Source organism: Salmo salar, chromosome ssa13 (assembly GCF_905237065.1).
Source record: "Salmo salar chromosome ssa13, Ssal_v3.1, whole genome shotgun sequence".
NCBI lineage: Eukaryota > Metazoa > Chordata > Actinopteri > Salmoniformes > Salmonidae > Salmo > Salmo salar.
The window spans coordinates 112,500,815-112,514,282 of NC_059454.1; the positions used below are offsets into that span (position 1 = coordinate 112,500,815).

General features: G+C 43.1%; 1 protein-coding gene across 1 annotated transcript in view; it reads left to right on the forward strand.

Annotated features, from left to right (window-relative positions):
* lpar1 (lysophosphatidic acid receptor 1) overlaps positions 1 to 11,712 on the forward strand; it is a 95,808-nt gene extending 84,096 nt beyond the window's left edge. Inside the window, exon 3 of the mRNA XM_045692704.1 lies at positions 11,310 to 11,712. Coding sequence (XP_045548660.1) covers positions 11,310 to 11,617 — 308 coding nt within the window. The 3' untranslated portion in view covers positions 11,618 to 11,712. The remainder of the gene's footprint in view (positions 1 to 11,309) is intronic.
* The last annotated feature ends 1,756 nt before the right edge of the window (positions 11,713 to 13,468 follow it).

A 13,468-nucleotide genomic window follows, 5' to 3' on the forward strand; every position in this document is an offset into this window, starting at 1 on the left:
TGTTGCCACCACCGTGCTTCACTGTGGGGATGGAGTTCTCGGGGGGATAAGAGGTGTTGGGTTTGCACCAGACATAGCATTTTCCTTGCTAGCCAAAAAGCTCTATTTTAGTCTCATCTGTCCAGAGTACCTTCTTCCATTTGTTTGGGGAGTCTCCCACATGCCTTTTGGCGAACACCAAACATGTTTGCTTACTTTTTCTACAAGCAATGGCTTTTTTCTGGCCACTCGTCCATCAAGCCCAGCTCTGTGGCGTGTACGGCTTAAAGTGGTCCTATGGACAGATACTCCAATTTCCGCTGTGGTGCTTTGCAGCTCCTTCAGGGTTATCTTTGGTCTCTTTGATGTCTCTCTGATTAATGCCCTCCTTGCCTGGTCCGTGAGTTTTGGTGGGCGGACCTCTCTTGGCAGGTTTGTTGTGGTGCCATATTCTTTCCATTTTTTAATAATGGATTTAATGGTGCTCCGTGGGATGTTCAAAGTTTCAGATATTTTTTTATAACCCAACCCTGATCTGTACTTCTCCACAACTTTGTACCTGACCTGTTTGGAGAGCTCCTTGGTCTTCATAGTGCTGCTTGCTTGGTGATGCCCCTTGCCTAGTGGTGTTGCAGACTCTGGGGCCTTTCAGAACAGGTGTTTCCATAATGAGATCATGTGACAGATCATGTGACACTTAGATTGCACACAGGTGTACTTTATTTAACTAATTATGTGACTTCTGAAGGTAATTGGTTGCACCAGATCATTTTTTTTAGAGGCTTCTTTGCGAAGGGGGTGAATATAAACCACTTTCATAATTTAACCAGGTAGTTGACTTGGTAGGCCAGTTGAGAACAAGTTCTCATTCACAACTGCGACCTGGCCAAGATAAATTAAAGCAGTGTGACACAAACAACACAGAATTAAACATGGGATAAACAAACATACAGTCAATAACACAATAGAAAAGTCTATATACAGTGTTTGCAAATGAATTAAGATTAGGGAAGTAAGGCAATAAATAGGTCATAATGGTGACGGAATGTGGTCTATATCCTTCCAGGATACGCGGGCCAGGTGGATTAGAAAGGCCTGCTCGCTGAAGTGTTTCAGGGAGCGTTTGACAGTGATGAGTGGAGGTCGTTTGACCGCGGACCCATTACGGACGCAGGCAATGAGGCAGTGATCACTGAGATCCTGGTTGAAGACAGCAAAGGTGTATTTTTTATTTTACCTTTATTTAACTAGGCAAGTCAGTTAAGAACAAATTCTTACTTTCAATGACGGCCTAGGAACAGTGGGTTTAATGTCTTGTTCAGGGGCAGAACGACAGATATTTACTTTGTCATCTCAGAGATTTTGATCTTGCAACCTTTCGGTTACTAGTCCAATGCTCTAACCACCAACCGCCCCAGGGCAGGTTGGTCAGGATGATATCTATGATAGTGCCCGTGTTTATGGATTTAGGGTTGTACCTGGTAGGTTCCATGATAATTTGTATGAGATTGAGGGCATCTAGTTTAGATTGCCCCCAGATCTTATTTAGGGGATTCGTAGCAAAGGGGGTGAATACATATGCTCGCACAACTTTTCTGTTTATTTTTTTACTGAATTTTTTTAACAAGTTTCTTTTTTCATTTCACTTCATCAATTTGGACTATTTACAATGATCCCAAGCACACTTTCAAAGTTTTGGCAAAATGGCTGAAGGACAACAAAGTCAAGGTATTGGAGTGGCCATCACAAAGCCCTGACCTGAAAAAGTGTGTGCGAGCAAGGTCCTTTGCTATTGTGCTCGGATTGATTTGCACTTTTTGCACCAAAGTACGTTCATCTCTAGGAGACTCCTTCCTGAGCGGTATGACGGCTGCGTGATCCCATGGTGTTTATACTTGCGTACTATTGTTTGTACAGCCGAACGTGGTACCTTCAGCCATTTGGAAATTGCTCCCAAGGATGAACCAGACTTGTGGAGGTCTAAAAAAAAACATTGCTGAGGTCTTGGCTGATTTGCTTTTGATTTTCCCATGATGTCAAGCAAAGAGGCACTGAGTTTGAAGGTAGGCCTTGAAATACATCCACAGGTACACCTCCAATTGACTCAAATGATGTCAATTAGCCTATCAGAAGCTTCTAAAGCCATGACATCATTTTCTGGAGTTTTCCAAGCTGTTTAAAAGGCACAGTCAACTTAGTGTATGTAAACTTCTGACCCACTGGAATTGTGACACAATGAATTATAAGTGAAATTATCTGTCGGTAAACAATTGTTGGAAAAATTACTTGTGTCATGCACAAAGTAAATGTCCTAACCTACTTTCCAAAACTACAGTTTGTTAACAAGAAATTTGCGGAGTGGTTGAAAAAATAGTTTTAATGACTCCAACCTAAGTGTATGTAAACTTCCGACTTCAACTGTATCTGAAACAACGTCTTATTTAACTGAAACAATGTTGTACGTCTATTCTGTGAATGCAGAACAAATGAGCTCTGCATCCCAAATGGCACCCTATTGCCTAAACAGTCCACTACTTTTATCCAGGTGCCGATAGTGCACTATGTAGGAAATAGGGTCCCATTTTGGATGTATCCACTGTCCTCCAAGCCCTCCCATCCTCTGCCTGCCTTAAACCATGGGCCAAGCCCTCACATCTTAAACCATGGGCCAAGCCCTCACATCTTAAACCATGGGCCAAGCCCTCACATCTTAAACCATGGGCCACTCCAATACATTGACTTTGTTGTCCTTAAACCCCCAAAGGTCGATGTCCCAGCCCCTACGAAAAGCTAATTAGCATAATAAAACTATCCCAAAAATCGGTCAGTTTAAGCTAGAGATTTCTCCACCTCATCTATGTCACACTTTTGCATCTGCGGTGAAAGGTGACAGAGAGAGAGAGCGGTGCTTGTGAGACCATGAGACATTCCCGAAAATCGGTCTTCTCACAAAATCGTCTGTAGCATCCGAACGGTTTGGCCTTCACACTATTATGGACCCCCCTATGGAAGAAAAGACTCTCACATTGCTTGCTCTAGGACGACGACAGGCCTCACAAGATTCATTTGAATGTTACCCGGTAGGAAACAATTAATGGAAGTATGTATGGAGACTGTTTAGTGACAAAAAAAAGGGGCTTAAAAAAGTTTCCTGATCTTTCTTATAGCAGTAACCGCAAACCAATTTTTTCATATTCTTTTTTTTTCACAGCGCTTAATTGAGTAAGGAAACCTTGAAGGAAGTCATGAAACGGAACCCTACGCTGCACATAGATTGTGTTTAAACACAACACCTAGAGAGGGGGAACAGTTTAAACACAACACCTAGAGAGGGGGAACAGTTTAAACACAACACCTAGAGAGGGGGAACAGTTTAAACACAACACCTAGAGAGGGGGAACAGTTTAAACACAACACCTAGAGAGGGGGAAAATTAGAGAGGGGGAACAGTTTAAACACAACACCTAGAGAGGGGGAACAGTTTAAACACAACACCTAGAGAGGGGGAACAGTTTAAACACAACACCTAGAGAGGGGGAACAGTTTAAACACAACACCTAGAGAGGGGGAACAGTTTAAACACAACACCTAGAGAGGGGGAACAGTTTAAACACAACACCTAGAGAGGGGGAACAGTTTAAACACAACACCTAGAGAGGGGGAACAGTTTAAACACAACACCTAGAGAGGGGGAACAGTTTAACCACAACACCTAGAGAGACGGAACAGATTATTCTGATGATATGAATCCTCGGTTGGCCCCCATAGAGTTGTGTACTGTTATGGTCAATACATATTGATGCAATGGTAGCTAAAATGGGGAGAGGTCTGTCCGTAATAAAGTGCGGCTCTGCTTTCTTGACATTGCTATCAACAAAACATGCAGTACAGGCCATAGTTCTGTCGCACCTGGACTACTGCCCAGTCATAAGTTCAAGTGCCACAAAGAGGGACATAGGTAAATTACCGAGAACAGAGCAGCACGGCAAGTAACTCATGCAAGCAGTAAAATCAGATTTAAATAACACATAAAACTACACACACACGCTAGTACACACACGTACAGTACCAGTCAAAAGTTTGGACACACCTACTCATTCAAGAGTTTTTCTTTATATGTACTATTTTCTACATTGTAGAATAATAGTAAAGACATCAAAACTATGAAATAACACATATGGAATCATATAGTAACCAAAAACTATTTTAGATTTTAGATTCTTCAAAGTAGCCATCCTTTGCCTTGATGACAGCTTTGCACGCTCTTGGAATTCTCTCAACCAGCTTTATGAGGTTGTCACCTGGAATGCATTTCAATTAACAGGTGTGCCTTGTTAAAAGTTAATTTGTGGAATTTATTTCCTACTTAATGCATTTGAGCCAATCAATTGTGTCGTGACAAGGTAGGGGTGGTATACAGAAGATAGCCCTATTTGGTAAAAGATCAAGTCCATATTACGGCAAGAACAGCTCAAATAAGCCAAGAGAAATGACAGTCCATTATTGCTTTAAAACATAAAGGTCAGTCAGTGGGACTATCATTTGTTTTTCAACAGAACAATGACCCAACACACCTCCAGGCTATTTAAGGGCTATTTGACCAAGAAGGAGAGTGATGTAGTGCTGCATCAGATGACCTGGCATCCACAATCACCGCTCACCTCAACCCAATTGAGATGGTTTGGGATGAGTTGGACCGCAGAGTGAAGGTAAAGCAGCCAGCAAGTGCTCAGCATATGTGGGAACTCCTTCAAGACTGTTGGAAAAGCATTCCAGGTGAAGCTGGTTGAGAGAATGCCAAGAGTGTGTAAAGCTGGGTGGCTACTTTGAAGAACTTAAAATATAAAATATATTTTGATTTCTTTAACACTTTTTTGGTTACTACACTACGCGAGTTATTTCATAAATTTGATGTCTTCAAAATTATTCTACAATGTAGAACATAGTAAATATAAAGAAAAACCCTTGAATGATTAGGTGTGTCCAAACTTTTGACCAGTACTGTCAATTGTGACATTGTTGTATAGTGGTATTATACAGTTTGTGTTGTAGATATGTAGTGGTGTAATAATGTTATATGATGTACTGTTTTATCTCTTGTTTTATATGTAATGTAAGTAGTGCCTTAATGTGTTTGGACCCCAGGAAGAGTAGCTGCTGCCTTGACTGGAACTAATGGGGGTCCATAATAAACCCCAGGAAGAGTAGCTGCTGCCTTGTCAGGAACTAATGGGGATCCATAATAAACCCCAGGAAGAGTAGCTGCTGCCTTGGCAGGAACTAATGGAGATCCATAATAAACCCCAGGAAGAGTAGCTGCTGCCTTGGCAGGAACTAATGGGGATCCATAATAAACCCCAGGAAGTGTAGCTGCTGCCTTGGCATGAACTAATGGGGGATCTATAACAAACCCCAGGAAGAGTAGCTGCTGCCTTGGCAGGAACTAATGGGGATCCATAATAAACCCCAGGAAGAGTAGCTGCTGCCTTGGCATGAACTAATGGGGGATCTATAACAAACCCCAGGAAGAGTAGCTGCTGCCTTGGCAGGAACTAATGGGGGATCTATAACAAACCCCAGGAAGAGTAGCTGCTGCCTTGGCAGGAACTAATGGGGATCCATAATAAACCCCAGGAAGAGTAGCTGCTGCCTTGGCAGGAACTAATGGGGGATCTATAACAAACCCCAGGAAGAGTAGCTGCTGCCTTGGCAGGAACTAATGGGGATCCATAATAAACCCCAGGAAGAGTAGCTGCTGCCTTGGCAGGAACTAATGGGGGATCTATAACAAACCCCAGGAAGAGTAGCTGCTGCCTTGGCAGGAACTAATGGGGGATCTATAACAAACCCCAGGAAGAGTAGCTGCTGTCTTGGCAGGAACTAATGGGGGATCTATAACAAACCCCAGGAAGAGTAGCTGCTGCCTTGGCAGGAACTAATGGGGGATCTATAACAAACCCCAGGAAGAGTAGCTTACAAAATGCATGAACTTTTGCGATCTCCAGTATCTGTCCCAAATGGTTCCTTATTTTCATATAGTGCTATGGGCCTTGCTCAAAAGTAGGGCACTATGTTTGGAAACAGCTGGCATTTGGGACGCAGACACAGACGGTGTATATTGTAATAGAAGTGAAAAGCTTTGGTTTGTTTAACTGAAAAAGCCACAGGCTGGTTGATAAACATATACTTGGTCACAGTGGAGCAGAGTGACATGGTGGCTTTCACCGCAAAGACAGCATGCTGAAGAAGCTCAGTGTGGTGGGTGGTCATTTAGCTCCAGGGCAAAGACTCACTGAGACAAGCATTTGTCCCAAATAGCATCCTATTCCTTATCTGTCCTGGTCAACAGTAGTACACTACCCTATGGGTCCTGGTCAACAGTAGTGCACTACCCTATGGGTCCTGGTCAACAGTAGTACACTACCCTATGGGTCCTGGTCAACAGTAGTGCACTACCCTATGGGTCCTGGTCAACAGTAGTACACTACCCTATGGGTCCTGGTCAACAGTAGTACACTACCCTATTGGTCCTGGTCAACAGTAGTACACTGCCCTATGGGTCCTGGTCAACAGTAGTACACTACCCTATGGGTCCTGGTCAACAGTAGTACACTACCCTATGGGTCCTGGTCAACAGTAGTACACTACCCTATGGATCCTGGTCAACAGTCGTACACTACCCTATGGGTCCTGGTCAACAGTAGTGCACTACCCTATGGGTCCTGGTCAACAGTAGTACACTACCCTATGGGTCCTGGTCAACAGTAGTACACTACCCTATGGATCCTGGTCAACAGTAGTACACTACCCTATGGATCCTGGTCAACAGTAGTACACTACCCTATGGGTCCTGGTCAACAGTAGTACACTACCCTATGGGTAGTAGCAATTAAATTAAATATTCAACTGGGCCCCAGCTTTAGCATGGCCATTTAGCCAGTGGTCACATTCAACCAGAATTAGTGAAATTGCTATGTTATTTTAAAACCTGTTAGGGAAAGACGTTCCGCTAGTGGAACGCCTCACCAATATCCAATGGTTTAGAGTGGCGCGAATTACAAATACCTCAAAAATGCAAAAACTTTCATTTTTCAAACATATGACTATTTTACACCATTTTAAAGACAAGACTCTCCTTTATCTAACCACATTGTCCAATTTCAAAAAGGCTTTACAATGAAAGCAAAACATTAGATTATGTCAGGAGAGTACCCAGCCAGAAATAATCAGACACCCATTTTTCAAGCTAGCATATAATGTCACAAAACCCAAAACCACAGCTAAATGCAGCACTAACCTTTGATGATCTTCATCAGATGACACTCCTAGGACATTCTGTTATACAATACATGCATGTTTTGTTCAATCAAGTTCATATTTATATCAAAAAACAGATTTTTACATTAGCATGTGATGTTCAGAACTAGCATACCCACCGAAAACTTCCAGTGAATTTACTAAATTACTCACGATAAACGTTCACAAAAAACATAATTATTTTAAGAATTATAGATACAGAACTCCTTTATGCAATTGCGGTGTCCGATTTTAAAATAGCTTTTCGGTGAAAGCACATTTTGCAATATTCTGAGTAGATAGCCCGGCCATCACGGCTAGCTATTTTGACACCCACCAAGTTTGGCACTCACCAAACTCAGATTTACTATAAGAAAAATTGGATTACCTTTGCTGTTCTTCGTCAGAATGCACTCCCAGGACTTCTACTTCAACACCCAATGTTGTTTTGGTTCCAAATAATCCATAGTTATATCCAAATAGCTCCGTTTTGTTCGTGCGTTCAAGGCACTATCCGAAGGGTGACGGCGCGTTTCGTGACAAAAAAATTCTAAATATTCCATTACCATACTTCGAAGCATGTCAAACGCTGTTTAAAATCATTTTTTATGCAATTTTTCTCTTAAAATAGCGATAATATTCCAACCAGGAGACGTTGTATCCGTTCAAACACTGAAATAAGAAAATGTAGTCGTCACATGCACGCGCACGCCAGTGCCATTGTTCTCAGAAGTACCACTCTCGAAAACCCCTGCTGTTTTTCGCCCAGAGACTGCAGAGTTATCATTCAACGTTCTGGCGCCTTCCTAGAGCCAATGAAAGCCTTAGAAAATGTCACGTTACAGCAGAGATCCTGTATTTTCGATAAAGAGGCTACAGAAGGCCAAGAAATCGTCAGACAGGCCACTTCCCATATAGAATCTTCTCAGATTTTGGCCTGCCATATGAGTTCTGTTATACTCACAGACACCATTCAAACTGTTTTAGAAACTTTAGGGTGTTTTCTATCCAAATCTACTAATTATATGCATATTCTAGTTTCTGGGCAGGAGTAATAACCAGATTAAATCGGGTACGTTTTTTTATCCGGCCGTGAAAATACTGCCCCCTATCCCTAACAGGTTATTAATCACAAATTAATTCATAAAAGTTTTCCCATATCTACAGAGAAATTGTTCCCGTATCTAAAGAGGTTATTTAGATATTCAGAACCATTTCTAGGAAGTGATTGGTAATGACGCAATTGATGATGATAGCGATGACGATGATACTGATGACTGTGATATTGATGATGCTAATGATGTTTTAGCAGAACGTTATCTCAGCAGTGTTGCTGTTAGCCTGTTTGTAGGGGTGTTATGTTCTTTTCTCTGAGATGTTTTAGGTTTAAAACACTCCATCTTCCTCTAGGGTGTGTTGTGTTTTAAATAGTCTCTGTTCATCCCTGTCGTCTGTTATAAATTAGCTCCCATCCTTTTCCCACGACATCCCGGGAACCAGTATTTTTGAAGGGAGAGTGAGTCTCTCTCTCTCTCTCTCTCTCTCTCTCTCTCTCTCTCTCTCTCTCTCTCTCTCTCTCTCTCTCTCTCTCTCTCTCTCTCTCTCTCTCTCTCTCTCTCTCTCTCTCTCTCTCTCTCTCTCTCTCTCTCTCTCTCTCTCTCTCTCTCTCTCTCTCTCTCTCTCTCTCTCTCTCTCTCTCTCTCATCAGAGGCTGTCAAGAACATCAGCCTTGCTGCCCTTTAAATTCTATATTTATTTACAGGGCAGATAGAATCACCCCTGGGGGAATACGGCATAATGCACCAGGTTTCCAGGAGGAAATTAAACGTTCTTTTCTAAAGCACAGAGATGACCGAAGTTCTGCTTCAAACACATTACTTTTGTATTTCCCTGCTCTAAGTTGCTGTTCTCCGTGGGAAAACCCTTTGAAGAACCCTTTTGGGTTCCGTGTAGAACCCGTTCCACAGAGCCCGTTTGTAACCCTGCTCTGTAACAGATTGTAAAGACGATCTAACTCCTCTCTCTCTCTCTCTCTCTCTCTCTCTCTCTCTCTCTCTCTCTCTCTCTCTCTCTCTCTCTTTCTCTCTCTCTCTCTCTCTCTTTCTCTCTCTCTTTCTCTTTCTCTCTCTCTCTCTCTCTCTCTCTCTCTCTCTCTCTTTCTCTCTCTCTCTCTGCATAACTGAGACATGAGATAGAGCCTGGCCAGACCCTGCTGAGCAGCTGCATACAGAATAGAAAACAGCAGAGAAAAGTTTTCACAAAATATCTGCTCTTTTACAAAATCCCATCTGGAGTCTGAATATTGTTATATATATATATATATATATTTTTTTTTACTGAAATTTTCAGCAGCAAAACATGGATAGCGTAAATCATAGATTGTCTTTGTAATAATGGATATAATCAGAACGTCATGTTGATAAAAGTACAATTGTAGCTGTGTAAATGTTGTTGCTGTGTTTCACACTATGGCACCCACTCTGTGAAGCCCTGTGAAGGAAGGTCAGGGACGTGTTGTTGTCTTCAGACAGAGATAAGAGGAGGACAATATTGAATTAGAGACGCCGTGTAGATGACTCAGCAGAAAGCTACTAACTATCTGTGAGTCTCCTAAATGGCACCCTTTATAGTGCACTACTTTAGACAAGGGCCCTATGGGGAATGTGCACCCTATTCTCTTTATAGTGCACTACCTTTGACTCGAGCCCTATGAGTCTAGAGGGTGCCATTTGGGACGAACGCTATGTTAGTGAAAACACAGACATATAGATACACTGGCTCCTCATGACAAGTTCTGGAAGTTTGTTTATCAAGCCTGCCATTACTGCACTTGGAATACAAGGTTGGAAACTACAAGGTTTAGTCTGTGGATGAAGAGTGGGCAGATAAAATAGTATGTTAGGTTAATTACATATCTATACAGTAGTATAGACATACTGTATGTTTCCTGTTTCCAAAGAATAATCATGTCCCTTAAAGAGAGGAGATTTGAAACTCAGACACAGCTGTATTATACTTCCTGAGTCATTCATATAGTTGTATTATACTTCCTGAGTCATTCAATTAATACTTTTTTTGAGGGTGAGTCTGTCAGACTGACTTCTGGCCTCACTGAGCAGTCCCATTCTCTAACCAACCAATCCTCATTGAGCAGTCCCTTTCTCTAACCAACCAATCCTCATTGAGCAGTCCCTTTCTCTAGCCAACCAATCCTCATTGAGCAGTCCCATTCTCTAGCCAACCAATCCTCACTGAGCAGTCCCATTCTCTAACCAACCAATCCTCACTGAGCAGTCCCTTTCTCTAACCAACCAATCCTCACTGAGCAGTCCCATTCTCTAACCAACCAATCCTCACTGAGCAGTCCCTTTCTCTAACCAACCAATCCTCACTGAGCAGTCCCATTCTCTAACCAACCAAATCCTCACTGAGCAGTCATTAATTAAGACATTAATTAAGGAGACCCCTAACCAGCAAGACAAAGACGTTAATTAAGGAGACCCCTAACCAGCAAGCCAAAGACAAAGACATTAATTAAGGAGACCCCTAACCAGCAAGCCAAAGACAAAGACATTAATTAAGGAGACCCCTAACCAGCAAGCCAAAGACAAAGACATTAATTAAGGAGACCCCTAACCAGCAAGACAAAGACATTAATTAAGGAGACCCCTAACCAGCAAGCCAAAGACAAAGACATTAATTAAGGAGACCCCTAACCAGCAAGCCAAACTAGTGGAAAGGTGCTATTGCTGTGCTAACTAATGTGGGCTTGTAGCTCAGTTGAATGCTGTTGCTTTAAGAACTGTTAATGTCAAGTGTACGTTAACAGGTGTGTCAGTGTTACACAAGTTGTCGACAAGTTGCTGACATGTTGATCTGTCACTAAAATCAGTTATGATGCCCAGAACGTTTGGCCCGTGACATATCCTGTTTCAATATATAGAAAATAACATTAAAACTCGACTACATATATTTATGTCCTTATTTGATCTTTCAGGCTTAAATGGAACCTTTTCTCTTCTCTTCTCCTCCAGGTGCATTCATCGTCTGCTGGACTCCAGGCCTCGTTCTCCTCCTCCTCGATGTGTTCTGTGCCAACTGTAATGTCCTGGACTTTGAGAAGTTCTTCCTGCTTCTGGCTGAGTTTAACTCTGCTATGAACCCAATCATATACAGCTACCGGGACAAGGAGATGAGCGCCACATTCAAGCAGATCCTGTGCTGCCAGCGCCAGGAGAACGTTAACGGGACGGCAGCCGAGGGCTCCGACCGCTCAGCCTCCTCTATCAATCACACCGTGCTTAGTGGAGGGAAACAAAACAATGATCACTCAGTGGTGTGAGAGGAGGAGAGGAGGACAGGAGAGGAGAGGGACTGGGGCTGGAGACAGGAGGAGAGGAGAGGGACTGGGGCTGGTGCTGGAGAAGGGGAGAGGAGAGGGACTGGGGCTGGTGCTGGAGACAGGAGGAGAGGAGATGGACTGGAGACAGGAGGAGAGGAGAGGGACTGGGGCTGGAGACAGGAGGAGAGGAGAGGAGAGGGACTGGGGCTGGTGCTGGAGACAGGAGGAGAAGGACTGGGAATGGAGACAGGAGGAGAGGAGATGGACTGGGGCTGGAGCTGGAGACATGAGGAGAGGAGAGGGACTGGGAATGGAGACAGGAGGAGAGGAGAGGGACTGGGGCTGGAGCTGGAGATATGAGAACAAGAGAAAGGCTGGAGCTGGAGATAGGAGGAGAGGAGAGGGACTTGGGCTGGACACAGGAGGCGAGGGACTTGGAGCTGGAGACAGGAGAGGACAGGAGATGGACTGGGACTGAAGCTGGACACAGGAGGAGAGGGGCTGGAGCTGAAGACAGGAGGAGAGTAGCGGGACTGGGGCAGGAGCTAAGTGGGGCTGCAGTCAGGAGGGGCTGCAGTGTAGAGCCCATCCCAGGGGTGGCCAGGAGATGGGTGGGAGGAGGAGGGCAGGCAGGGGCCAAGGAGGTGGGTGGGTGATGGACTATAGGTCTAACATTACTATAAAGACCAGGGTGACAGAATGCCGAAAAAGAAGAAGCTAATGCCGTCTTGCTCTGAGGGTTGGAAACCGAGGGTAGAGGCATCGCAAGATTCTGATAGGCTGTTAGTTATTTGGTTTCTATTTTGTAAAAAATGGTTGTTGTTGTTGTTGATACCACATGAACTATTTAAAGACTAATCTATGAATATGTAAAGAACTGGCTAATGTAAAACCACCTCTCCAATATATAACCTGCTCTCTATTTTCCCTCTCTTTCTTGCTGAACTTCTCGCCTTACTTTGGTTAGTCTCAAAGGGCACCCTATTCCATATATAGTGCACTACTTTTTGACCAGGACCCAGGGCCACCTAGTCCACTATATACGGAATAGGGTGCCATTTGGGAGTTATCCTTACAGAAGCTTGTGAACTTGAAAGATGAAGAGTCTGTCCAGTCAATATTTCTGCTAATCTCATCCTCACAGTGTCACAGAAACAAACCTCCTTGATTTCTAACAGCTTTCACTACAGTACCTATCATTATAAACACATTACCACGTCATCATACAGTATGAAGACGTGTCTTTCTCAATGGCTGAATAGCTTTTACCCAAGTATTTTAGTCCTTAGTATGATCACAACACTTAGATTCTTGTTAGTATATTCCGTTGTTGAGCCAGACCCACAGTGGAGCACTCTCTCTTCCAAAGGTTTTAACATCACCAAGTAGATTGTCTGATAAGATATGGGCTGTGTGTCCTAAATGGGCCCTGATCAAACTAGTGCCCTAAATAGGGAACAAGGGTTCCATTTGGGACGTTACCCTGTTCATCATTTTAACTTTCTGTTCCCAAGTATGTTGATCTATTGACCTGTTTTACCTAACTCAACCTAAAGCTTTGGCTGGATTCCACCCTTAGGATTACAGGCTAAAGCCTATGAATATCAAACACTAAAACACAAAGAATGTAGTTCCTAAGGAGAACCTGTTAATCATTTTAACTTTACGTTGGCTTAGTTAGCCAAGTATGAATTCCAAGTATGAATTCCGAGTATGACAGACCATTTGGGACCATTTGATTTGATAGGTGGCAATCATGCTGTCTTCTGCAATAAAACAGTTTTATCAAGTTGCGTGTCAGCAGTCAAGTTAAGATGTTGAACTTTCAAGAAGTAAAACGTCACCGGCCAC